General features: G+C 47.0%; 1 protein-coding gene across 1 annotated transcript in view; it reads left to right on the forward strand.

The window, feature by feature from the left end:
- Window positions 1-23,524, forward strand: part of LOC114449773 (uncharacterized) — a 63,630-nt gene extending 40,106 nt beyond the window's left edge. The window contains exons 2-4 of the mRNA XM_028427608.1: window positions 16,884-16,991; window positions 17,385-20,605; window positions 23,417-23,524. Of these exons, the coding sequence (XP_028283409.1) occupies window positions 16,892-16,991; window positions 17,385-20,605; window positions 23,417-23,524 (3,429 nt within the window). The 5' untranslated portion in view covers window positions 16,884-16,891. The remainder of the gene's footprint in view (window positions 1-16,883; window positions 16,992-17,384; window positions 20,606-23,416) is intronic.
- Window positions 23,525-27,658: the final 4,134 nt, after the last annotated feature.

Here is a 27,658-nt window from a genome sequence, read left to right on the forward strand (position 1 = left end):
AGATGCAGTCACTTCCATCCAGTGTTTCATCATCAACACATGGTGTAGAATGACTGATTCCTGCAGTGACTCTGTAAACAGGACACAATGAGCCTGCTGGATATTTTCTACACATCAAATATTTCATCAGAGGCCAACATGGACCAGGCCAAACATCCAGTCACATGTTGGAGCCTGCAGCTTCTTTACAGTTCAGTGTGGGTCTGCTGGTCTCTGCAGGACCATGGAGCCCCTCACAGTCCTGTGCTGCAGCAGTTTAACATGAAAGCTCCTAAAGTAGAACACATGAAGGGATCTGGATCTCATGTCTGTGTTAGACAGCTTCACATCTTGTCCTTCATTTATCATGAGAATGTTTTGGAACATAAAGAGTGAGTGAGGCGTCACACACTTGAACAGTTTGTTAAAGTTGTGTGTGTGTTGTGTGTCAGTGTGTGTCTGTCCTGGACCCGTCATGCTGGAGTCCTCAGACAGAGACAGCAGTACATGTTTACTGCCTGCAGGGCGGCGACATCTGACAGATTTATATTGTCTCATAGCTGTTTCCTTTTTGAGACAGAAGGGGGCAGCAGATGGTAAAGAGTCCAGGCTGGACTGATCTGCTCCCCCTGCAGGACTACTCAGGGCCCTGCAGTCCTCGGTCATCAGGGGTCTGGCCTTCATTGTTGTCTCTGCTGGACTCTAGCCCTCTTTACAGTCTGGATTCTCTCTGACCCTGTGTTGCCTCCTCTCATTATCTGAGTCTAACTTCCTGTGTATCACTGTCATGCTGCTTCTTTATTGGACGAAGCATCGTCATGGTTACACTCAGGGCTGGAGTGGGCCACTTTTTCCATGGAGGAAGAATCTGAACAAATGAAACAGCAGCTAGGTCTTTTTAAATTTCCTTGTTATTAGTTCAGGTCTGTTGGTATCCATCACATCTGTGTTCAACTTGTGACATAACCCTAACCCTGTCTGACAGATGGGAGGGGTTGGACCTGGACCTCTTCCATGTATTGTTTGTGTTTGTTCTGCTGCTTTATTATCTTGCTGTTTTTAGAGTGTTATAAATAAAGTTGCAGATATTCAAGATGTAGGATGCAAAGACACCACTGTACAGATCTCAGCTGTATATCTGATGTTATTCTGATTCCTCTCTTTATCCTATGTTCTGATCAATTGTTACTTATGGGTTTCTAGTTTCATCATTGTTGTTTATTGCCACGACCACGACCTGCTGCCATGTTTTGGATGTTTGTTTTGTGTACGGCTTAGTTTTCAGCAGCTACAGTCTCTACAGTAAGTGAAGAAGGTTAGAACACAGTGAGAAAGGCAGAGTGAACCTGCTTTGTGTTCACAATGTGCTGGTTAGACGTACTGCACAGAAACTTAGAGATACACATGAAGGCCCATGGAGAGCACGGCGGAGGAACATCTGTGGAGGGAAACAGTCTGTGAGACTCGGATCCTTCAGGGCTTCACCATCACTGTTCAGTCTGAAACAGGAAGTAACACACAGAATGTGCTGTTATTTGACAGAACAGAAGCACCACTTTAAAAAGCTCCTTCTTTGAACTCATTGTGACTTGGAAGCAGTTCAGCTGCTGTCAGGCTGTGCAGCACAGACTCTGTCATATATGTTTGAATGTGAACACCGGACAGAGGTTCAAACCCAAAGACAGTCTTTTGCAACAACATGAACAGCGTATATATATATACTGTACTTTGAGGCGATAGATGGAGTGATAAAATATCTCATTTTGATCTTCCAGTCAAAACCCTCCATGTGGGGCTACTAGTTACCTTATGTCCTGCTTTGAATGTTTCTTCCCATTGTTCATCTGTCATTATAATATTCGCTTCCAAATCCCATTTTTCTTTGACATCCAAATTTGCTTCATCTCTTTACCACAGGGGTGTCCAAACTACAGCCCCGATTTTCTATGGCCCGCGGCTTCTATCTTAAAATGTGTTATTTTTGGCCCGCCAGCCAAACAGAGTAAATCAAACAAAATCAACAGGAAATTCTTGTTTTTGTTTTTAACTCATTGTGTAATGTTTGCATCATGATTCTCTGAACAGAACATTATCACTCTCTGTCTGCATCGTGGTGCGTGGGCTTGGTTGTTGGTTGGGGGTTGTTTCCCCCTCACCCTCTGACCTCTCCTCTCCTCTCCTTGGTCTGGCTCATACTGGGTAATATTGTCTTCCTATTGTCCTCCTCGTAGTTCTGTGCCTCGCTCTCTCTCTCTCTCTCTCTCTCTTTACAGCACTGTCATGTTTGCTCCTCTCTCTCCTTCACCCTCTCTCTCTCTCTCTCTCCTTCATCCTCTCTCCTTCATCCTCCTTCACCCTCTCTCTCTCTCTCTCTCTCTCATTCATCCTCTCTCTCTCTCTCTCTCTCCCTCCTTCATCCTCTCTCTCTCTCTCTCTCTCCTTCATCCTCTCTCTCTCTCTCTCTCTCTCTCCCTCCTTCATCCTCTCTCTCTCTCTCTCTCTCCTTCATCCTCTCTCTCTCTCTCTCTCTCTCTCTCTCCCCTCCCTCCTTCATCCTCTCTCTCTCTCTCTCTCTCTCTCTCCCTCCTTCATCCTCTCTCTCTCTCTCTCTCTCTCCTTCATCCTCTCTCTCTCTCTCTCCTCTCTCTCTCTCTCTCTCTCTCTCCCTCATCCTCTCTGACTAGCAGCAGGACTGGTTCCCCCTTAAGTTGACGGGTCCTGCTCAAGGTTCTTCCTCTTAAAGGGAGTGTTTCCTTGCCACAGTGCTCTTAGGGGGGTTCCTGTGAAGCGCTTTGAGACAATGTCTGATTGTAATATGCGCTATATAAATAAAACTGAATTGAATTGAATTGGTTCCAGCTACGCAGAGGGCTCCGAAGGTGCACAACACCGGTTCAGCACTTCGACACAATTCACTACGAGACTAAACGTGCTTCTGCATACAACCTGCTATCAGAGAGCGTCTGTACAAGTGAAGTTCTAAAAACTACGGAGCCCCTCTGTAAAAAAGAAATAAATTGTGGCCACGAATTATGTATAACGTGCGCACTAAATATTGTTATTATTAGTTGTAGTATAGTAGCCCTATTAGAATTCTTGGACGGGGCGCATGGGAGCGGGCTGCCCGGCCAGAGAGCAGCCTCCCCGTGCAGCATTGAGCGTCCCTCTCTGGGGAACGTGCCGGAGTACTGGGGGGCTCCAGGAGCGCAGGGGAGTGGAGCGGAGCGTCCCTCTTCCTGTGCATTGTGTCGCTCCCTGCTGCCCGCTCCTGCCCACACCGGGCAGGAGCAGGCAGCTGGAGCCATTAGAGAAGTTAAAGCGACATGATGGAGAGAGAGAGGGACGCTCGTTGCTCCCTGCTGCACGGGGAGGCTGCGTCCTGACCGGCAGCCTGCTCGGGCCTTTTTACCGGCGGCTGGATAAAAGCAACTCCCCAGAAATGCGAACATTTGTAAATCATGAATTAGTTTGTGCCGTGTGAGCAGACTGTTATAAACTGTGATGTTTTACTGGAGCAGTCCGTCTTTGCTTGTTAACGTTCTCTGTTGTTAAACTGTCAGCTGTACAGAGAGACGCGGCACTTCTCTCAAAAAGGCTCCGTCATTCAGTACGCATCTGCCGTAAGCACGTCATCACGTTTTTACGTCTCGTTGGCATGCACTGCAAACCTGTGTAAACATTAAGACCCTTTGAGATCAGCACTAAATGACTCCCACCTGGTCTACCTGACATTTTACTGATGTCTGCTGCTCCTAAACCAGACCTGCCACATATGATCAGATCTCACCTTCACAGTAGAGTCAATAACTTGCCTGTTGCTCTGTTATCACAACCACACAGTTTCTGAAAGTTTTAAATTTATGCTGTAAATTCAGATAACATTTTCTGATCTGTTCATCTGAATGCTACGATGTTATTTTGTTTGCTGTGTAAGATGTAACATATTACAAAACAGCATGAATGCTGTTTTGTAATATGTTACAACTGTGTATACACAGTTTTTAATGTTTAAATTTGACATCGGGGACTCTTGGCCCTCTGAGACTTTCGCATTATCGAATCTGGCCCTCCCTGAAAAAAGTTTGGCCACCCCTGCTTTACAAGAAGTGAAACATTTCCAGGAAACTCAGTACAGTAAACCTGAAAGTGAAAGAAAGACACACCACCACCATTGTCTTATGTTTCCGGGAATTATCCTCTTTTATGAGCAGAGGGCTGGGCTGTGTAGCCACAGACATCTTGGGAGTGAAAGAACTGCCCCCTGGAGGTGTGTCTTGTTCACAGAGGATATAACATCTAAACGGCAGCACTCCCTCAGCAGACCGAACACATTCACTCTGTGAGTAAACAAGCTTTTTGTGTCTTTTGCATGCACCTGTTGAGTCCTTCATTTTCTGCTTATTTACCAAAGACTGTGAACATGGTTGATCTCACCTAAATATGTCACAGAGAAGCTTTTGTAGTGTGCTGGGACCTGGGAGTGTTCTGTCAGGAGGACTGGCTGACACCTGGTTCACCTGGTGGTTGCTCTATATCTAGATGCCTGGGCTGTCAGAGGCTCTCCTTCCTTTTCTGCTACATTTTGGGTTTTGCTTTGATTCACATTCATGCAGGCCACGCTGCAAAGACCTCTTACTCAAATCTACAGGTCATCAACTAGCTGGATCAGCTTGTTGATAGTTTAACAGTACTGTGACGCTCACTAATGTGTGGTCACAGGTGGGGTATTATTATTTTTTTTTATTATTTTAAGGCATACTTCTGTTTTCTGATTGTGATTTAAAATAATAGTTAAGGTTTCTGTGATCTGTAAACACAAGCCTGTTGTGCACTGTTTGAGCAGTAGGAGGCAGTACGAGATGGGCTCAGTGTCAGCGTGGCGTGTATACAGTGGAGGCGTCTACTTACCTTCATTGTATGCAGTGCAGCGAAGCAATGAGCATCACGTCTCTGTGTTTCTCCTCTTTCTTACTGTTTAACAGGAATCAGACACAGGCATAATTATCAACTGTCAACATGGTCTGAGCCTCGGACCTGTAACAGTTTCTTGGGGGCTCGTCCGGGATTGACGCCATCAACACACGATGGGTTGTCAGTCCAGAGATCATTGAACCTGTGGACCACAAAGACATCAGAGCAGAGGGGTCATGCCGGTCCAGTACGTCTGTCTACAGTCAGAGTGAGGGATCCCGCATGTCCAGCGGTCCAGTACGTCTGTCTACAGTCAGAGTGAGGGATCCAGCGTGTCCAGCGGTCCAGTACGTCTGTCTACAGTCAGAGTGAGGGATCCAGCGTGTCCAGCGGTCCAGTACGTCTGCCTACAGCCAGAGAGGGGCTCGACATCTGTAGAGAATAGTCTTCTGCACATGTGGACCATGGCAACCAGTACAAGGAAGGAATTGGTTCGGTCCATTAAGAAGGGTCTACTGTGCCTTTCAGTGGACCAGATCTTTGAAGTTGCCGGACTGGTTTCAGTTTCCCGCCAAGGAGAACGAGCTAAGTGGGATAATCATGATGAAGATGAATGCTTTGACTATGTTTGTTCCTATATGTCTTCCACATCCCTCCTGGAGCTAGAAGATGAGGGGATGGCTCAGTTACTCAGTTTGAAAGATATAATTGATGAAATGATGAAATGTAATTCTGACCAGGCTAATAAAGCAGAGGAAAGGGCAGGTACTATGACTCATCCACAAGAAAATGTAACAGCTAAAACCACAAGCAACATTGACACCCGGGTTGAGGTCAGTGCCTTACCCAATAATGTGAATTACAATGCGGCAGCTTTGGAGCTACGTCAAAACAGTGGCCATAGTATCTCACCCCCTTCGCCTGCTGGTGACTATGCTGATTCTGATCAGTTAGCCCACACACCGGTGACCCGAGAGGTCCACTTAATGGCTGAACAGTCACATTCTCATAAGGGTGAGAGTCTACTGACCCTCAGAGATTTAGCACTGTTCAACAGAAAGGAGTTTAAAGTTCATGGTGGTCAGATTGGTGACAGTTCAGCAGATATTAGTTACAGTAACATCTGCAAACAGATAGATGAGGGGTTGAAAGAACAACACACAGAGCGCGAGGTAATTCGGGCGGTCATGCGGGTCATAAAGCCAGGTCACTTCAAAGACATGTTGATCAGTAAAGATGAGATGACAGTAACTGAGTTAAAGAGTTTCTTACGGTCTCACATGGGGGAGAAGGGCACAGCGGAGCTCTTTCAAGAACTTGTTTTAGCCAGACAGCTAGAAACTGAAACACCACAACAGTTCATATATAGAATGGTGGGGTTAAAACAGAGGGTTATCATCACCTCAAGACAGAGAGATGCAGACATTAAGTATGAAGCACATACAGTACAGAACGCATTCCTACGTTCAATTAGACAGGGGCTGAGTGACAAACATGAAGACATCAGGAGGGAATTAAAGCCGCTCCTCTCCGACCCATCAGTCACTGATGAAGCTCTACTGAGGCAAGTCAACAAGACCACCAGCGAAGAGAGTGAGAGAAGGCAGCGCCTGGGTCGCAACACACGCACCAAAGCCATTTATGCCCAAAGTGGTGAGGTAAACTTAGAAAAACCAGTGAACACTAAAGAAGACTCTCATGGTAAGGGCAAAGAAGAAGAAATGCAGAAGCTGACAGCACAGGTACAAGCCCTGACACAAATGGTGGAGTCATTAAAACAATCAAAGCTGCAGCCAGAGGCACAAACTCAGAATCCCCATCAGCCATCATGTCACTGTGCCAGTACATATACAAAACAGCCACCACCGAGAAAGGCGAAACCATATGGCTGCCCATCCTGCATTGAGCATAAACGGCCAAACTGCCAGCATTGTTTCACATGTGGGGGAGAGGGGCACCGTGCAGTGGGGTGTTTAAAGAGACACAAGCCAGCGGGAAACCAGCAGCGGTCACAGACGAGGGACGACCTGTGACCAGCGACTCCACCCAGTCCCAGCCAAATGCCAGTGGCACACAGCAAACAGCACGCAGTCACTCTGACATCCCCCTCGCTTCGCCAGCTGATAACAAACCCACCTCTGAGGGAGTGGCAAAGTTAATTGGGAAAAAGTGTCTATTAAAATGTAGTATGAATGGTTATGCCGTAACCGCTCTGTTTGATACAGGTGCCCAGGTCAGCCTGATAGACAGAGACTGGAGACAGAGATATCTACCCCTCAAGAGATCCACCCCTTGAATGAGCTGGTGGGGGATTGTGATCTCAAGGTCACGGCAGCCAATGGGGAAGCAATCCCCTATGATGGATGGGTGGAGGTGGTAGTCAACTTACCTGGGAATGAGAACCCAAACTACGCCATTAAGGTCCCATTCCTGGTGAGCCGAGTCGACCTGCCACGCCCACTGCTAGGCTTTAACGTCATCCAAGAGATCATCCTAAGTCAGGGAGATGAAACTGAAGCCCTTCCCATTATTTGCAACCTTCTTAAAGGGGCAATGCAGATTGATGCTGACCGAGTTGAAGCAGTGGTGAACTTCATCCAGACAGGGAGAAAGAATGATGAGTATGAGCAGGTGTCAGCGAAGGTAGGCTACCATGGCCGTGTAATCCACCCAGGTCAGACAGCCCACCTAAAGTTCCCAGTACCTGTCAGTTTCAACCAATCCCTCGCCCTCTTTGAAATCTGCCCTGATGATCCACAGCTGGAACAATTAGATATGGGTGATTGTCTGGTAAAAGTGCATCACACAGAGAGACCGTACGTTGAAATCCCGGTAGCGAACCCCACCAAGCACGACGTAGTTCTAGCCAGCCGCACAGCCCTGGGCAACATCCAACAGATTGACAGGATTATTGAGACAGACCGGGTAAATAGTGTTCAGGTGAATGAGGTGGGCACACCCTCCCTCACCGCAGCAGCATTGTGGCATCCACCAGTTGACATCGGCCATCTGCGGGTGGAGGAACAGGAAGCAGTGAGACAGATGCTCTATGAAGAGTCCAATGCATTTGCTCGCGAAAGTGATGACATTGGCTGTATTCCCAACCTTCAAATGACCATCACCATGAAGGATGACATCCCTGTCCAAAGGTCATATGCAGCCATACCAAAACCACTCTATAAAGAGGTCAAAGAATACATCCAAGACCTGCTGGCCAAAAAGTGGGTGGTGAAGTCTAAATCACCCTATGCTGCTCCAGTGGTGTGTGTGCGCAAAAAGGATGGGACATTAAGGCTTTGTGTGGACTATCGTCTTCTTAACCGAAAAACAGTCCCCGACAGACACCCGCTTCCGCGGATACAAGATTTGATGAATACACTAGGGGGATACAGCTGGTTTTCCATCTTGGACCAGGGCAAAGCGTATCACCAGGGGTACATCGCAGAGGGATCCAGACACCTGACGGCATTCATCACACCCTGGGGCCTCTATGAGTGGGTCCGCATTCCCTTTGGCCTCTCAAATGCCCCAGCTGCATTTCAAAGGTGTATGGAAGAGGTATTGGACTCCCTACGGGATGAATGTTGTATCCCTTACCTGGATGATATACTTTGTTATGCAAAATCTTTTGAGGACCATCTGGAAAGCCTGAGACAAGTCCTGAGGGCCCTTCAACAGCATGGCATCAAGCTCCGGCCCACCAAGTGTGAATTATTCAAAAGGGAGGTGCGGTATGTCGGGAGACTTGTTTCAGCTGAAGGCGTGAGGATTGATCCCAAGGATCTCGCAGCTGTCCAAGCATTAAGGGAAAGGACTCCAACCACTGCAGGCGATATCCGTAAGCTAGTGGGATTCTTATCCTATTACAGGGCATTTGTGCAGGACTTCGCTAGAATTGCAAAACCATTATATGACCTGTTGCAAGTGAAGGGAAGTCAGACCACGCCACTGCCACTTAAGTTTGTGAAGGGGAAGGGAGGCCAATTATCCTCCAGAGCTCCCATACAGTGGGCCCCAGAACATCAAGGGGTTCTTGACCATCTGATAACCATTCTGTCTAGCCCACCAGTGCTAGCGTACCCCAACTTTGACTTGCCATTTGTGTTACACACAGATGCATCAGAAAAAGGCTTGGGTGCTGTCCTATACCAGCGTCAGGATGGGAAGTTGAGGGTTGTTGCCTATGGATCGAGAACACTGTCTGCTGCAGAGAAGAACTATCACATGCACTCAGGGAAGCTCGAGTTTCTGGCATTAAAGTGGGCAGTGTGTGAGAAATTTCGGGACTACCTGTTTTATGCTCCCCATTTCACGGTCTATACGGACAACAATCCCTTGACCTATGTGATGAGCACTGCAAAGCTTAACGCAGTAGGCCACAGATGGGTTGGGGAGTTATCCGACTTCCGATTCGAGGTCCGGTACAGGCCGGGGAAGGTCAACATTGATGCTGACACTCTCTCTCGACTGCCGCTAGACATGACTGAGTATGTAGCTGCCTGCACGGAAGAACTGTCAGGGGATGCAGTCCAAGCAACATGGGATGGCAGTCAGGTAGCAAAGGAAAAGGATGTGGCTTACGTTGCTATCTTGAACCTGTCCCAGGGAACTGGGCTACACAACCCTGGTTCCCAGTCAACCATTAGTCATGAAGATCTCATGAAGGCACAGAGAGAGGATACCACCATCCACGAAGTCATCAAACTAAAGGAACAGTACAACAACCTGACAAGTCAAACGAGAAGGGGTGCCAGGGGTCCGGTAAAGAGACTCCTCCATGAGTGGGAGAGGCTTCACCTGGAGAATGGCTTGCTGTGGAGAAAGACATTACAAAGACGGCAACTGGTCTTGCCTGAAAAGTACAAAGCTCTCGCCCTGAAGCATCTCCATGACGAGATGGGCCATGTGGGACATGCCAGTGGGTCATGGTGCAATGGTCAGGAAATCCACACGCAGTGTAAAGCCTGCTCTAAGGTTGACTTATGAGACTCTCGGTGAACCTTCTTACCAGCCACAGGGTAGAGTTAATGTTATGAGTGTCAATGGGGTACATATGCCAGTATGGGGAACACAGCCACAATACAGCCCTTATCACTCTAGCTGCATTGCAGTACCATGCCAGTGGTTGCCTTGTACATCTTTTGTGCCTTATGATATGTCTGTAGGGGTATATTGAGTAGTGGAGAAAAGGGGGTGTAGCTCTATCTACCTGCAATGCCCGGAGTCATTCTTTTAATTGTTGGGGAGTGTGTGACGCTCACTAATGTGTGGTCACAGGTGGGGTATTATTATTTTTATTTATTATTTTAAGGCATACTTCTGTTTTCTGATTGTGATTTAAAATAATAGTTAAGGTTTCTGTGATCTGTAAACACAAGCCTGTTGTGCACTGTTTGAGCAGTAGGAGGCAGTACGAGATGGGCTCAGTGTCAGCGTGGCGTGTATACAGTGGAGGCGTCTACTTACCTTCATTGTATGCAGTGCAGCGAAGCAATGAGCATCACGTCTCTGTGTCTCTCCTCTTTCTTACTGTTTAACAGGAATCAGACACAGGCATAATTATCAACTGTCAACATGGTCTGAGCCTCGGACCTGTAACAGTACCAGTATCAGTTCACATGTGATCAGTACTGAACCCTACCCCTGTCTGAGTTTCTACAAAAAAACTGCACATCCACCAAACTGCTGCATTTCTGTCTGCTTTTATATCAAAGACATACTGTTATAGGTGTACTTTTAGTGGTTGTTAGGTTTGAACTGTGGCAGATTTTATTGACCGTTTTGTGTTTGTCTTATTTTTTATCATGAAATACTGTGTATGATTTAATGATTAACCTTTTATTATTTCCCTGCCTCAGCCCCTCCTCAAACAGGCTAACATACATCTACAGCTTCTACTGGCTTTAATTTGCCTCTCTGTCCAACACACTTCTACTTCCGGCGCTGGTGGAGACCGGCTGCTGCTTGCAACGGCTCCAACTTACTGTCTCTTTTTTTCCTACATTTTGCTATTTTTCACTTTTATTTTTGTACAAAACTTCTCTCTACACACTTGTAGAGTATGGTACCGTGTCCCTGCAGTTTTTTTTATCAGGATTCTTGCTGTTTTTCTGCTTTTTCAACAACTTCCAGAGAAACAATGCATGAAGTGGCTCACGTTGTTTACAGTAGGGAACAGCTGATTGCGCTGCGTAGCGCTGTAGTGTTCCCCAGGGACAGACACCAAACACCCCCGGAACTGGTTCGGAAGTCCCGCCGTGGTTGCAGTGCCGGGAAGAAACGTCGGGATAAGAAGAGACGCTTCAGACCGGCTCTCCCCACCATCACTATGGGAAATGTGAGATCTCTTCCCAATAAGATGGATAAGCTAGCGGCACTAACTCGCCATCAGCGTGAGTACAGGGAGAGCAGCGTCCTTCTGTTCTCCGAGACCTGGCTCACACAGAACATCCCGGATTCTGCTCTTCTGCTGGAAAACTTTCATCTGCTGCGGGCGGACAGAACGGCGGACAGCCGTAAGGGAAAAGGAGGGGGGCTGGCTGTGTATGTGAACGTGAGGTGGTGCAAACCGGGACACTGCACTATTAAAGAACAACTGTGCAACAGGGACATCGAGCTGTTAGCAGTTAGCATGAGGCCTTTCTATCTACCACGAGAGTTCTCACATGTGATAGTAACTGTGGTGTACGTCCCTCCCTCTGCTAACGCGGACACAGCTTGTGACACCCTGCTCTCAGTCACCAGCAGGCTGCAGACGGCACCCACAGGCCCTCTTCCTCATCTCTGGAGACTTTAACCACGCGTCTCCCTCATCTGTTCTGCCCACATTCACTCAGTATGTCACCTGCCCCACTAGAGACAATAGAACACTGGACTTGCTTTATGCCAACACCAAGGAGGCATATTCTGCATCCCCCCTCCCTCCCCTGGGAAGAGCTGACCATAACATAGTCCATCTGCAGACTGTGTACACTCCTGTTGTGCACAGGCAACCGGCGGTCTCACGCAGAATGAAGAGATGGACCGAGGAGAGTGAGGCTGCTCTCATGGACTGCTTCAACACCACTGTGTGGACAGAGCTTTATGACCCACATGGGGAGGACATCAACACAATAACAGACTGCATAACGGACTATATTAACTTCTGTGTTGAGAACACTGTTCCTTCCAAGAAGGTGCGGTGTTTCTCCAACAACAAGCCGTGGATTAACCCTGACATTAAAGCTCTCCTGAAGGAGAAGAAGAGAGCTTTCAGGTCAGGGAGCATGGATGAGCTGAGGGCTGCACAGAGGGAGCTGAGGAGGAAGATCAGAGAGGGAAAAGCCAGCTACAGGAAGAAGATGGAGGAGCAGCTGCAGCAACAGAACGTCAGCGGGTGTGGAGAAGCCTGAAAACCATCTCTGGCTACAACACACCCCACTCACAGGCTGAGGGGGATCAGAAGTGGGTCAACGACCTAAACCTACACTTCAATAGGTTTGATGTAGCACCCACTCCTCCCCCCTTGCAGTCGCACCTCCACTCTCTGACTCCTGGCCTTTGTTCCTCTCCCACAGCCCCCCACACTCTTAGCTCATCACATCAAACCACTTCACACCCACACAGAGACACTCACCCCCACCCCTGTCCTTCACAGCAGCCCAGGTGAGAAAAGAACTCAGGAAAACCAAGACAGACCAGATTCCATTAGCTCCAGGCTCCTTAAGTCCTGCGCAGACCAGCTGTGTGGAGTTATGGAGCACGTCTTCAATCTGAGCCTCAAGCTGGGGGTGGTACCACAGCTCTGGAAGACCTCCTGTGTGGTACCAGTGCCTAAAACTCCGCACCCCAAAGACAGCAGCTACTCAATGGATCCGCTGCAGTTTGCCTACAGGCCTAATGTTGGAGTGGAGGATGCTGTCACCTTCCTGCTACACTGAGCTCTTTCTCACCTGGAGAAGCCCGGCAGCACTGTGAGAATCACCTTCTTTGATTTTTCCAGTGCTTTCAACACCATCCAGCTGGCGACCCTGAAGGACAAACTGGAGCAGACAGTGGTGGACCACCTGCTGTCAGAGTGGATCAGGGACTACCTCACAAACCGACCACAGTTTGTGAGAGCCCAGAACTGTGTGTCTGACCTGCTCACCTGTAGCACGGGTGCCCCTCAGGGGACTGTCCTGGCCCCCTTCCTTTTCACCCTCTACACGTCGGACTTCAGACACAACACTGACGGCTGTGTGCTGCAGAAGTTCTCTGATGACACTGCGATTGTTGGTCTCATCAGAGATGACGACGACGCGGAGTACAGAGGACTGACGCAGAACTTTGTGGACTGGTGTCAGTGAAACCACCTCCTGATCAATGCAGGGAAAACCAAGGAGATGGTGGTGGACTTTCGCAGACGACACTCGGCCCCCCCCTCACCGGTGAACATCCAGGGAATGGACATTGAGCAGGTGGACTCTTACAAATACCTGGGTGTTCACCTTAACAACAAACTGGACTGGACTCACAACACAGACGCACTGTACAGGAAGGGCCAGAGCAGGCTCTACCTGCTGAGGAGACTGTTGGAGTGAAAGGGGCACTCCTGAAGACTTTTTATGACTCTGTGGTGGCATCGGTCACCCTGCACGGTGTGGTCTGCTGGAACAGCAGCATCACTGAGAGGGAGAGGAAGAAGCTGGACAGAGTCATCAGGAAGTCCAGCTCTGTCCTGGGCTGCTCTCTGGACTCAGTGCAGGAGGTGGGGGACAGGAGGGTCCTGGCAAAACTGACCTCCATGCTGGACAATGAGTCCCACCCCCTGCAGGACCCCCTGTCAGCCCTGCAGAGCAGCTTTAGTGGCAGACTGCTCCACCCTCGCTGTGTGAAGGAGACATACAGAAGGTCTTTCCTTCCTGCTGCTGTCAGACTCTATAATAAACACTTCTGATAGGTGGAATACTCACACACCACAGTGTACAATAAATTATTTACTTAGTTTTTGATGCACTCTGTACAGTTTATAAACCACTTCTACCTCCACTCACCTGTGCAATAACTGTTAATATGTAAACTGTTCATAATGTATATATCTTTTTATTGGTAGTCTATTTTATAATGTATATATCTTTTTCTTAACTTATCCCTTGCTGTCTGTATGCCGTTGCAAAAATGCAATTTCCCCATTGTGGGACTAATAAAGGTTTCTTAATCTTAATCTTAATCTTCTCACACTTCTAACACTGATGCTTCCATCTATAACAGGGGTGTCCAAAGTCCATTCAGATTTTATATGGTCTTAAAAGCTCTGTCTTAAAATGTGTTATTTTTGGCCAACCAGCTAAACAGAATAAATCATATAAAATCCTCACAGTGCGTCACACCATTGGTTACAGCAACACAGAGGGCTCTGAAGGTGCACAGCACCGGTTCAACACTTAGTCACAACTCACCACTAGACCAAAAGTGCTTATACAGAATCAGAATCATGTTTAGTGCCATGTAAGTGAAGGGGGTTCACATTACTAGGAATTTGCCTTAGTGATTGGTGCATACAAAGAACATATAATAATTAACATGCAATAAGATAAAAACTAAGATAAAATTAAGTAAATAAACTAAGAGTAAGGCTAAATTTACATGACAGACATGGCGTAACAGACATACAATGAACAGAACATAAAATACTGTGCAGATGAAATGGTAAACATAGACCCTTATATGATCGAATGGAACAGTGTAATAATGTAATAATGTAGCAGGTACCACATGGGTCGGTGAGGTGGTACTCGTGTGCAAGTAGTGCAAGATGGAGTAAACAGTGCAAATAGTCATCATTGTGCAGTGACTATACTAAAGTGACCTTCTGAAGACATTGCAGAGCAGTGCATTAATTACAGTTCAACAGTCCAACAGCAGAGGGGAAGAAGCTGTTCTTGTGGCGTGAGGTTCTGGTCCGAATGGACCGTAACCTCCTGCCTGAGGGGAGTGGCTCAAAGAGTCCGTGTCCAGGGTGAGAAGGGTCAGCTGTGATCCGACCTGCACGCCTCAGAGTCCTGGAGACGTACAGGTCCTCGATAGATGGCAGGCTGCAGCCGATCACCTTCTCAGCAGAGCGCACAACACGCTGCAGTCTGTGCCTGTCCCTGGCAGTGGCCCCAGCGTACCACACTGTGATGGAGGAGGGGGACACACCATCAGGTCCAGGAGCCTTGCGGGGGTTCAGTCTCCTGAACAGCCTGTTAACATCCTCCTCCAGGATTGAGAGGGCAGCTGAGGGGGAGGAGGAGGGGGGCAAGGAGGACTCTGATGGGGTATCTTTGATGTGGATGTCCGTGTTGATGGGGTGTGGAGAGGTGTCAGGGCTGGCTGATAGTCCATCAAAGCGGCAGTAGAACTCGTTCAGACTGTTGGCTAATTGCAGGTCGTCAGCTGAGTGGGGGGCTTTGGGCTTGTAGTTGGTGATCTGCCTCAGTCCTTTCCACACAGAGGCAGAGTCGTTAGCAGAGAACTGCTGCTGGATTTTCTCAGAGTACAGTGATTTAGCACTTCTCACCTCCTTGCTAAACCTGTACTTGGCCTGTTTGTAGCAGTCTCTGTCCCCACTTCTGAAAGCAGCCTCCTTCTCTAGCCTCAGCTGTCTGAGTTTAGCTGTGAACCAGGGTTTGTCATTGTTATAACTCACCCTGGTGCGTGTTGGCACAATACTGTCCTCACAGTACTGTATATATGACGCCACAGTGTCTGTATACTCATCAAGACTATCAGTGGCAGCCCTGAACACCTCCCAGTCCATTGTCTCAAAACAGGAGCGAAGCTCCTCCACAGCCTGGCTGGTCCACTTTTTAGATGTCCTCACCACAGGTTTGGAGAGCTTCAGCCTCTGTCTGTATGCAGGAATCAGATGGACCATCACGTGGTCAGATAGTCCAAGAGCAGCACGGGGCACTGCGCGATATGCCTCGCTTATTGTGGTGTAACAGTGATCCAGTGTGTTCTCCTCTCTGGTCGGGCATTTGATCAGCTGTTTGTACTTCGGGAGTTCTTTGCTCAGGTTTCCTTTATTAAAGTCACCAAGGACAATAATTAAGGAGTCCGGATATGTTTGCTCCAAACACAGGATCTGATCCGCGAGTGCACGCTGAGCCTCGTGCACGTCCGCACCGGGCGAGATGTAAACAGCGGCCAGAATGAATGAAGCAAACTCACGTGGAGAGTAAAATGGCTTACAATGAATGAATAAGTATTCCAGAGCAGGAGAGCAGTGCTGGGAGAACAGTGGTCAATCAGTACACCAACCACTGTTGATATAGAAACAGACACCTCCACCTTTGGTTTTACCGGAGAGTTCCCTGTGGCGATCCGCTCGGAGGAGTTGGAATCCCTCCAGCTGCAGCGCGCAGTCCGGTATCTGTTCACAAAGCCAGGTCTCCGTGAAGCACAACACACAAGATGAAGAAAAGTCCCTGTTCCTTCCCATCAACAGTGTCAGCTCGTCCATTTTGTTGCTAAGTGAGCGGACGTTAGAGAGAAAAATCCCAGGTAACGGTGTGCGCGTCCCACGTCTCCGGAGGCGCACCAGCTCTCTTCCCTCTGCGCCGGCGTCTCACCTTTTTAACTAAAACGTGTAGTAAATCGGCAGCAGATGCACAAAAACAAACAAAACAGAGCACACCAAAACACCAGGGCGTCCGTACCCGGCGCCATCTTGTCTCTCCAGAGACTTCATCACATCCTGCTATCAGAGTGTCCGTGCTGTACAAGTGAAGTTCTCCAAAACAGCTTCAATGTGACAGTGAATGCTGCAGCCTAGACCAGATATTAGTAAAAGTGATCTGTGCTTCTTTACCTTTCCAGAAATGCGAACATCTGTTTGGCTCCACTGCTGTGAGCAGACTTTCTGTTATAAACTCTGACCGTTTTTGTCCATCTTTATTGTCATCCTATAGAAACACAGCGGACTCAGGTCTGACGTGTCAGTGAGTCTGTGAGCTGAATTAACACACTGTACATATTCTGTATTCTAGAATACAATATGACCTCTGAAGGCAGCAACACGATCGAGGTGGCAGCACTTGGCCGGCCGTTTCGTCTCGGCATGCTGTATGATTGCCGCCAAGAATCACTTGTCCCCGGTGAGTGCACTTTGTCTTTAAATTACTCTGGATGCCCTGTAAGCTGTGGACTGCCTGCAGTACACTTGTGCATGATTAATGTCAACAAAAAAGAACCCATGTACACAAATTCAACCTCATAGAAGAACTACGGTCAAATCTTTTTCAGGGGACATTTAGCCCACTCTAGGTAGAGATGCTTGTCCTGCTGCAGGCTGAGATTAAACATGTCCTATTATTAGATAAGAACGGGACACAGCTGTGATTATGGGTGGATTGTGGGTGATAGGAGAGAGTGGGACATCTGTGTTATTAAAGATCTTTGCAGCACCATGAGAATAGATTTAAAAAGGCAGACTTGCTTCTGGTCATTTTGATGTAAAAACACCTTTTGTGTTTTGTCTTCTTCTGCAGGTGTGACACTGTGGGACAATGAAGACCTGATGCAACATCTGGGAAAAAGACCTCAGTCCTCTAATGAAATTGAAATAGTTGCGTCTGAATCAATTGAGGGCAAATCTTCAGCCCTGAATGTTGAAGCCTCTTTGAAGGCCAGTTTCCTGAGTGGACTGGTTCAGGTTGAGGGTTCAGCCAAATACCTGAATGACAGTAAGACCTCCAGAAACCAGGCCAGGGTAACGCTGAAGTACAAGGTGACCACAAAGTTCCAGGAGCTGTCGATGAACCATCTTGGAAGAGGCAACGTGAAGCATCAAGATGTGTTTGATAAAGGCTTAGCAACACATGTGGTCACAGGTATTCTTTATGGGGCACAGGCCTTCTTCGTGTTTGACCGCGAGGTGTCTGAGAAGGAAGATTGTCAAGACGTTGAGGGGAACCTGAAGGTGGTCATCAAGAAGATCCCTCTTCTTTCTGTAGAGGGTGAAGGCTCCCTGAAAATGAAAGACGAGGACACAGTAAAGGCTGATAAATTCTCCTGCAGATTCTACGGAGACTTTTTACTGGCGAAAACTCCAACAACCTTTCAGGATGCAGTTCAGGTCTACCAAAGCCTGCCAAAACTACTGGGAGCTGACGGAGAAAAGGCCGTACCAGTGAAGGTCTGGCTGCTCCCTCTGACTGCTTTAGATTCTTCTGCTGCTAAACTCGTCCGTGAGATCAGTGTGGGACTAGTTCAAGAAGCACAGGGCGTCCTGGAGGACTTCACAGAGCTGGACATGAGGTGCAATGATGCTCTGAGCACCCCCACAGCACAGCAGTTCCCACAGATCACCGACAAGCTTCGACAGTTTAAAGAAATGTGCTCTGAGTTCAAGCTGGTATTCCAACAAACTCTGGCAAAGAAACTTCCATCAATCCGAGGAGGAGGCGAAGAGGAGGCTGAGCTCGCAGAGGTCCTGAAGAAGAGACATTCTTCACCTTTTAACAGTAAAAACCTGAATGCCTGGATGGACTGTAAAGAGAGAGAAATCTACACCTTGATGTCTTTCACCAACATGATGAAAAACACCAAAATCCTCCCATCCAAGAACCTCCTGTACAAGGAAAGTCTGAGTGCAGAGACGGCTGTGTGTTTTGTTTTCACCTCACTGGAACGTGCTGAACCCTTCCTCTCAGCTTTATCGGACTACTTAAGAGGAAGAACCAAACCAGACGACCCCCAACATCCACACAGTCATGATGTGGAGAAGGAGCAGTGGTACCTGTCAAGAGAAACGGCAGTGAAAATGAGGAAGAACGCAAAGCTCTTCAGAGACTTTGCAGAGGCCAACAAAGAAAACCAGAACATCAAGTTCCTGACTGTGGGTCTAACAGACGAGACACACCAAGGTTCAACCATCTACCTTTATAAAGACGGCTTGTCTGACAGTGAGAACTTTGAGCCTACTTCAAAGCCTGAAACTGTGGCAGCAGGTGACATAAACCACGACAGTGTGACGCTGAAGGTTTCTCCTCCCAGATGTGGAGCAGAGAACATCACCTCCTACTCTGTGGAGTTCTGTGTGAGTGGAGAGGACAGATGGCAGCAAAAGACTGAACCAAAAGCTGAAGAGGTCACAGTGAGCGGCCTGAGGCCAAACACAGAGTACCAGTTCAGATGCAGAGCAGTGACCTCAGCAGGTGTCGGGCCGGTAGCTGTTCTCAGTGATCCCATGAAAACCTTACCCTGCAACCCTCCCGGAGAACCTCATGTTGAACCAACCTCATGTGACATATCAGTGACCTGGGAGAAGCCAGCTGAGCTCGGACAGGATGTCCAGATATCGAACTACGTGGTGGAGTACACAGAAACAGACCCTGAGAAGAAAGAAGAACTGCAGTGGAAACAAGTGATGTCAAGAGGTGAAAGGGGGGTCATTTCAGGGCTTCAGTCAGAGACCAGGTATGCAGTCAGGGTCAGGTGTGATTGTGGAGCAGCTGGCAGGAGCAAAGACAGCATCACTGTCCATGTCTGCACCACAGCAGTCACACTCCCAGAATCCCTCAGATGTACCAGTGAAAGGATGGACTCTGACTCGCCCTCAGTTTACAAGCTGCCTCTGAAAGAAGACCACATAGTGGACTGCAGGAGGTTTGAGTTTGGAGAAAGAAGCAACAGGCAGAATCATACAGTCATACTGTTTGGAGGAACCAGATCAGGAAAGTCCACCCTCATCAATGCAATGATCAACTACATAGTTGGTGTGGAGTGGAAGGACTGTTTCAGATTCAGACTGATTAATGCAGATCAGTCCACATCACAGGCTCACAGCCAGACCTCTGAGGTCACCGTGTACCAGATCAACCACCAGGACGGGTTCAGAGTGCCCTTCTCTCTGACCATCATTGACACTCCAGGCTTTGGAGACACCAGAGGAATACGTAGAGACAAACTGATCACAGAGCAGCTTAAAAACCTCTTCTCTGATCCACGTGGTGTCAGTGAGGTTGATGCTGTGTGTTTTGTGGTTCGGGCCTCTTTAGCACGACTCACACCAACACAGAAATACGTGTTTGACTCTGTGCTCTCAATCTTTGGCAAAGATGTGGCAGAGAACATCAGAGTTCTAGTGATGTTTGCAGATGGTCAGTGTCCACCAATCCTAGAGGCCATCACAGAGTCAGGTGCCCCCTGTCCTAAAACAAAAGCTGGACTACCAGTCCACTTCAAATTCCACAATTCAGCAGTGTTTGCACACAACAAACCATCTGAAGCTAAGAGCACAGGTGGTGATGATGATGATGATGATGATGATGGAAGCTTTGATAAGATATGTTGGAACATGGGGACGAGCAGCATGAAGAGGTTCTTTGCTGCTCTGGCTAAGATTGAAACTAAAAGCTTGACCCTGACAAAGGAGGTCCTCAGAAAGAGACGGCAGCTCGAGGTCTCAGTGGAGAATCTGCAGGAGGAGATCAAAGTCGGGTTAGCCAAGCTGGACGAGTTAAATGAGACATTTAAGAAATGTTTTCAGCATAGAGACAGGATTAACAGAAATGAGACCTTCCAGTTTGAAGTCACCATCATGAAGCCCTTTAAAAAGAAGATCTTAGGTTCTGGAAGTTTCTTCATCAACTGTCAGCAGTGTCATGTGACCTGTGAACGATCCAGTGATGCTGGTAGAGGAAGCTGCACTGCAGCAGGAGAAGATGGATTCTGCACCAAGTGTCCAGGCAAATGTCACCTCATGAGTGTACATTTTATACAGCAGTACAGATGGCAGTACAAGCAAGTGGAAGAAACACCAAGTCTGGAAGCGCTGAAGAAAAAGTATCCGAAAGAAAACAGCATGACAACTGATGATGCTCTGAGTGACGGCCTGAGACGTCAATATTATGGTTTGTGGACTGAGGTGAACAAAGTGATCAAGAATTCTGCCAACAGTCTGAACAGACTTAGAGAGATGTCACTGAATCCAAATCCTCTCTCCACTGAAGAGTACACAAAACTGATTATTGAAGGAGAGAGATCAGAGACCAAACCGGGCTGGGAGAGACGAGTTCAGTGCTTGGAAGACAAGAGCTGTATAAATGTATTTGAGAGAATTTTTTGTCTGTAGGATTCAGTCTGTCAAAGGTCTGGATGCTTTTATGATATTATCCATTTCTAGTATTGACATATATCTGTAATATAAGCTGAAGAGTATCACCATCAAGATGTAATATGAGGCTTCATGCTTTCAGTATACACCATGATGGTATTTGTGGTCTGAGCATGTTTGAAGTACCAGGATGTTCACTTATATTGTTCAAGATTCAAAGATTCAAAGCATTTATTGTCCTGTGCACAGTAAGGAAACAGGTTTCCCTGTACAATGAAACTCTGACTCATCATTTGAGAATCATTTACAAGAAGGGCAATTTGAAAGAGCATGCAACACAAAATATAAACTATGAATAAGTAGAGCTATATACATAAATGTGCATGTAAACAGGCAGTGTGTAAACAGTCAGTATTTCACATGCATGTTTAGTATTTCACCGGTATATTGACGGTGTGTGTGTTCAGGTGCTGTGTGATCTCTGTGTGCATGTAGCAGTGCTCCGTCAGAATATAGTCCCAGAATAGATCAAACCAGGAGACTGCCGCGTGTTAATCAGCGTTTTCATTTGTGCTCGCTGTGAATACGCAGCTCATGAAGTACTTGGAGTTTCTTTCTTTCTTTTTAATCAGGATGCTGGTTGAACAGAACCCGTGTTCTCAGTAGCTGCCCTCACTGTAAACAAGCTGACTCCTGGACATGTGTCTGTGTGAGGAGACACTGAACTTATTTTCATGTTAAAGCAGCTGGACATATTTTATTGAATTTCTATTCACAGTTGATTTTGTTATTCTACATAAATGTCATTGTCTGTACTGTATCCCCAATGGTAGAATAAATCACTCATTAAGGAATATGACATGCAGTTTATTTAGTAAACAATGTTTAGATTTAGTCTTAGTGAAACTGAGGGAAAATCACTGCTGATCATTGTTTTCTTTTATTACTGTGTTCTCCTGTATTCATGTCGTCACAGTGATCATGTGACCTTTGCTTTGAACAATTTCTGATTGTAAGATTTGCTAAAATAGAATAAATAAAATACAATAAAACTGAATTTGACTCTTCTCTTTGATGTGTTCTGTACATTGATGAGTTCTGTTCTGATGATAGATAGGTACTAAAAATAAGCAAAAAGCAAATTAGTATGTACAGGACTTCAGGTGCATGCGACGCAAGAGATCCAGTCACTTCCATCCAGTGTTTCATCATCAACACATGGTGTAGAATGACTGATTCCTGCAGTGACTCTGTAAACAGGACACAATGAGCCTGCTGGATATTTTCTACACATCAAATATTTCATCAGAGGGCCAACATGGACCAGGCCAAACATCCAGTCACATGTTGGAGCCTGCAGCTTCTTTACAGTTCAATGTGGGTCTGCTGGTCTCTGCAGGACCATGGAGCCCCTCACAGTCCTGTGCTGCAGCAGTTTAACATGAAAGCTCCTAAAGTAGAACACATGAAGGGATCTGGATCTCATGTCTGTGTTAGACAGCTTCACATCATGTCCCTTCATTTATCATGAGAATGTTTTGGAGCATAAAGAGTGAGTGAGGCGTCACACACTTGAACAGTTTGTTAAAGTTGTGTGTGTGTTGTGTGTCAGTGTGTGTCTGTCCTGGACCCGTCATGCTGGACTCCTCAGACAGAGACAGCAGTACATGTTTACTGCCTGCAGGGCGGCGACATCTGACAGATTTATTTTGTCTCATAGCTGTTTCCTTTTTGAGACAGAAGGGGGCAGCAGATGGTAAAGAGTCCAGGCTGGACTGATCTGCTGCCCCTGCAGGACTACTCAGGGCCCTGCAGTCCTCGGTCATCAGGGAACTGGCCTTCATTGTTGTCTCTGCTGGACTCTATCCCTCTTTACAGTCTGGATTCTCTCTGACCCCGTGTTGCCTCCTCTCATTATCTGAGTCTAACTTCCTGTGTATCACTGTCATGCTGCTTCTTTATTGGACGAAGCATCGTCATGGTTACACTCAGGGCTGGAGTGGGCCACTTTTTCCATGGAGGAAGAATCTGAACAAACGAAACAGCAGCTAGGTCTTTTTAAATTTCCTTGTTATTAGTTCAGGTCTGTTGGTATCCATCACATCTGTGTTCAACTTGTGACATAACCCTAACCCTGTCTGACAGATGGGAGGGGTTGGACCTGGACCTCTTCCATGTATTGTTTGTGTTTGTTCTGCTCTTTTATATGATGCTGTTTTTAGTGTGTTATAAATAAAGTTGCAGATATTCATGATGTAGGATGCAAAGACACCACTGCACAGATCTCAGCTGTATATCTGATGTTATTCTGATTCCTCTATCCTATGTTCTGATCAATTGTTACTTATGGGTTTCTAGTTGTGATGCTGCTCCAGCAGCACTCTCTGCTCTCTCTCATTATGTGTTCTGCTGCTGTAAGGACTCAGGTTCCCATCCTGTGGGTGCAGCTGTTTCTCTCTGCAGGTGGAGGCCATGAAGAGGACGGAGTGTGTCCTGATGATCACACAGGGAGAAGCAGCAGCCGGGCCGTCCGGCAGAGAGCCTGTCCACTTCCTGTCCCTGCTGCTCTGATGAAAGTGTCTGCAGTTCATCTAGAGGGCGCTCTGCAGACACTGCTCCATGAAAAGAACTGAATGGAGCTACAGTCATTATTTACACTGTAAAACATCTGAGACAGTAAAGGGGAACTTGACGAGTCAGGAAACATATCTGTGTGGTCTGTTAGCAGACGTACATGAAGGAGGCCGAGCTGAGGCGCCCCCTGTCTTTGTTTTCACACCAGGTCCCTGTTAAAAGAACCGACCCAGCACTCTTTAAGTGCAGCTGTTCATCTTGTACTCGGTCTTTTTTCTTATTTTTGCCAGTTCTCTGTTTAGCTCTACATCCTGGTTCTTTGTATTGTTTTCCTTCCTGCCCTGACCTCCCTCATGTGTTGATGTATCGTGCCTCCTGTTTTATTTTGACAGTCCTGTCCTCCCTGTGTCTCCTCTGTGAATTTACTTCCTCTTGTTTTCCGCCTCCTGTGATGACCGGCTCCTCCCTGATTGTGTTCACCTGTGTCTTGTCTCCCTGGTCTGTTTGAGTCCTGTGCTCCCCTTTGTTCTGGTCGTTGGTCTGTTGTCCTACCCTGTGCTGCTGCCTTACCTGTGGCTTCCTATCGTGTCGTCCTCCATGCTCCTTTGTCCTCCCGTCCTCCCGCTGGATTACCTTTGTTGGTCAGTTTTCCTCTTCTGTCTTCCTGTAGAATTTGGTCTACTTCTGGACTTGGTCTTTTGGTCTACTTCTGGACTTGGTCTTTTGGTCTACTTCTGGACTTGGTGTTTTGTATTGTTGTGCTTGGGTTTTGATTTAGATCCTAGCTTTGAATAAAGCTCAGCTTCTGTTGAACTTCTTATGTCTGTGTTTGGGTCCTGTTAAAACACACAACAGGAGCAACAGAATCAGGACTCAGTTCTCTTTGTGTTCACACTGTGAGTTCACTACAAAGAGGACCAGCTTCTCCTTCTGGTCCAGCTCAGCTGTGTTGGGGCCTCGGTCCTGTTTCTGTTCACACCAGGTCCTCTAGAGCTCTCAGACCCACACTGCACTGAATTCTGGGTAGTTTTCACTTGAAGCAACATGTCTGCTGCTGTGCTGCCTCCTCCTGTGTTTCTGGTTATATTAGTGCACATTCAGGGAAAACAGAGTTATTGATTACATACGAGCACAAAATAACAGAACTATTGATTATTGGATGTCTAAATAGCTTGTTTATAAAATGTAAATAGTTTCTAATTAAATTCTATCATTGTTGTTCATTGCCACGACCACGACCTGCTGCCATGTTTTGGATGTTTGTTTTCTGTACGGCTTAGTTTTCAGCAGCTACAGTCTCTACAGTAAGTGAAGAAGGTTAGAACACAGTGAGAAAGGCAGCGTGAACCTGCTTTGTGTTCACAATGTGCTGGTTAGACGTACTGCACAGAAACTTAGAGATACACATGAAGGCCCATGGAGAGCACGGCGGAGGAACATCTGGAGGGAAACAGTCTGTGAGACTTGGATCCTTCAGGGCTTCACCATCACTGTTCAGTCTGAAACAGGAAGTAACACACAGAATGTGCTGTTATTTGACAGAACAGAAGCACCACTTTAAAAAGCTCCTTCTTTGAACTCATTGTGACTTGGAAGCAGTTCAGCTGCTGTCAGGCTGTGCAGCACAGACTCTGTCAGCAGGGGGCGCTGTTGTGTTGGTTGTAATGGATGAAATGGAGAATGGAATGGAAATGAAAGTTGTGTGTGGAGAAAACCTGCAGATGCTCAGCTGCTGTCTTTGTTGAACTGACAACAGGCTGTTTGTTGTGCTGTCAGCATGGACGGTGCAGGAGAAACACACAGCAGAGACACAACTGTCGACAACAACAACATGTCCACTGCTTTCTCTGAACAGACACTCAGGTTTGTTCTCCGATGGACTCTGTCATGTTTATGAGTGAAGCTCTGCAGATGTTCTCCTGCTGTGAGTGCTGGGTGCTCCTGCATCATGCTGGTTTACAGTGTGGACAGAAGAACAGCCTAAGAGGAGGCATCAGCACTCAGCCACAGGAACACAAAGCTGTGTCAGTGTTTGTGGTGTCTGAGCTGTACTGAGAAATGTCACCATGTTCATGTTGTGTTGTGAGGTCCAGGTGGAAGCTGCTCGACTTGATGATGATTAATAAAGCTGTTAGAAAAGGTTGTTGTTCCTGCTGCTTCCTGCTCCATCCTGATGTGAGTTATAGTCAGTAAACCTGTTCAGGTGAGCAGGCATCATGACCCCGAGTCATACTTGTGTGGTTCCTTTGTTTCTCTCTCCCTCTCATTGATCGGAGGAGCAGATGAAGCGTCTTCTTTGAACAGATTTGAGCCCTGAAGACTTAAAGAAATGTTTTCTAACTACTGACAGCACTGTGAATGTTGATCACCTTAAAGCAGGGCGGCTTTGGTTTGGACTTATTTTTGTTTCCTTTAAACTGCAGTGTGTTGTACAGGATGTGTTCTGTGAGTGGTGAAGAATGAGGAAGGAACTCATGCTCTGCTTCATCTACACCTGAGGAATTCACACAGGTCACATCTGAAAAATGATCTTGGTTTCGTTTCTAAGTCCGAGGCCTCTCAGAGTCCAGAGATCAGCCTCAGAATCTCACAGCGTTCTGCTGAACAGGTTTTCAGAACCATCCTGCTGTGACAGTGAAAATGATTTATTAGTTATTATTATCATGTCTGTGTTTAATGTAACAGATATGCAGGGTTAGGACAGTTGCCCTAAAAATGTATCTGCTATAGTTACTAGTTACCTGTTAAAACATGTATTCAGTAACACAATCCAAGAAGCTTAATATTCAAGTAATGTAACTTGATTACTTTCAGTTACTTTTGGATTACTTCAACACTATCCCAATAATAGAACAATGTGACCTTATAAAAGCAAGCGGGGAAAGCAAAGCTAGGCAGGACCAAAACCAAAGTGCACAGGGCGTGGGCCTTCACGTGGATATATGCACATGTCGAGAGGGGAGGGGGAGCCCACAGACATATATTCCTAGACGCCTCATTGAGCGGGTCGGCCCACCGCTGCGGCACGTAAGCCTGACCGCCATATTGGATGTGGCAAATTTACCACTAAACTAATACAATGAAGCGTTCTACGAAGTGTTTAAGCTGATGTCCGTCATTGATCCATTCACACACAAACGGTAACATATTTGGAAATCAAACCAGCACCAAAGACAACATTTCTCATTCTTATTTTATATAATCTGATTCCCGTTGTCATAAATCATTTTTTATACTGACATTGATGAACATTTACGAACATATGAACACACACACACACACACGTCTATACAGAGGTTCGCTCCACTTTTGCCACATGCAAGATGGCGGTGCCCCCATAGACATTTCAATCATGAGAGACTCGGCGAACTGAATGAGAAAGATTTATTAAGTACAGAGTTTGAATGTGCATTGGCGTCCTAGACCCCGCCATGATGACCACATCCGAAAAGGGGGGAAACTGCAAGAGGAGAGGCCGCTGGATCAGAAGATCCTCCCGGGGTCTAGACCTGGTGGTGGCGCAGAGCTGGAGGGCAGGAGATAGGAGGCCTGAACTGGCGTGGATCTGGTAGTGCTTGGGGTGGAGGAGGGTTGCCGGGTTCGATCAGAAGAAAGCTGGAGAGGAGATGGAGACTTTTAAATTTCGTGCTAAGCTGTGATTGGTCAGGAGAGGGACAGAAAGCGACAGCTGATTGGTGAGGGAGGCGCTTTCTATTCAGTGTCTGACTAAGTGGGGGAAGAGAGGGGGAGCAGTGGAGTGAGGGATAGAGGGAGAGAGATTAGGAGCAGATCGGGATAAATGGTGAATGATGGGAAACTGAGTCTTCCTGATTGAACTTACGCTAAGAGCTACATGTGTGACAGGAAGCTGCTCGACTTGATGATGATCAATAAAGCTGTTAGAAAAGGTTGTTGTTCCTGCTGCTTCCTGCTCCCTCCTGATGTGAGTTATAGTCAGTAAACCTGTTCAGGTGAGCAGGCATCATGACCCCGAGTCATACTTGTGTGCTTCCTTTGTTTCTCTCTCCCTCTCATTGATCAGAGGAGCAGATGAAGCGTCTTCTTTGAACAGATTTGAGCCCTGAAGACTTAAAGAAATGTTTTCTAACTACTGACAGCACTGTGAATGTT

This window comes from Parambassis ranga, chromosome 17, assembly GCF_900634625.1.
Source record: "Parambassis ranga chromosome 17, fParRan2.1, whole genome shotgun sequence".
Lineage (NCBI taxonomy): Eukaryota > Metazoa > Chordata > Actinopteri > Ambassidae > Parambassis > Parambassis ranga.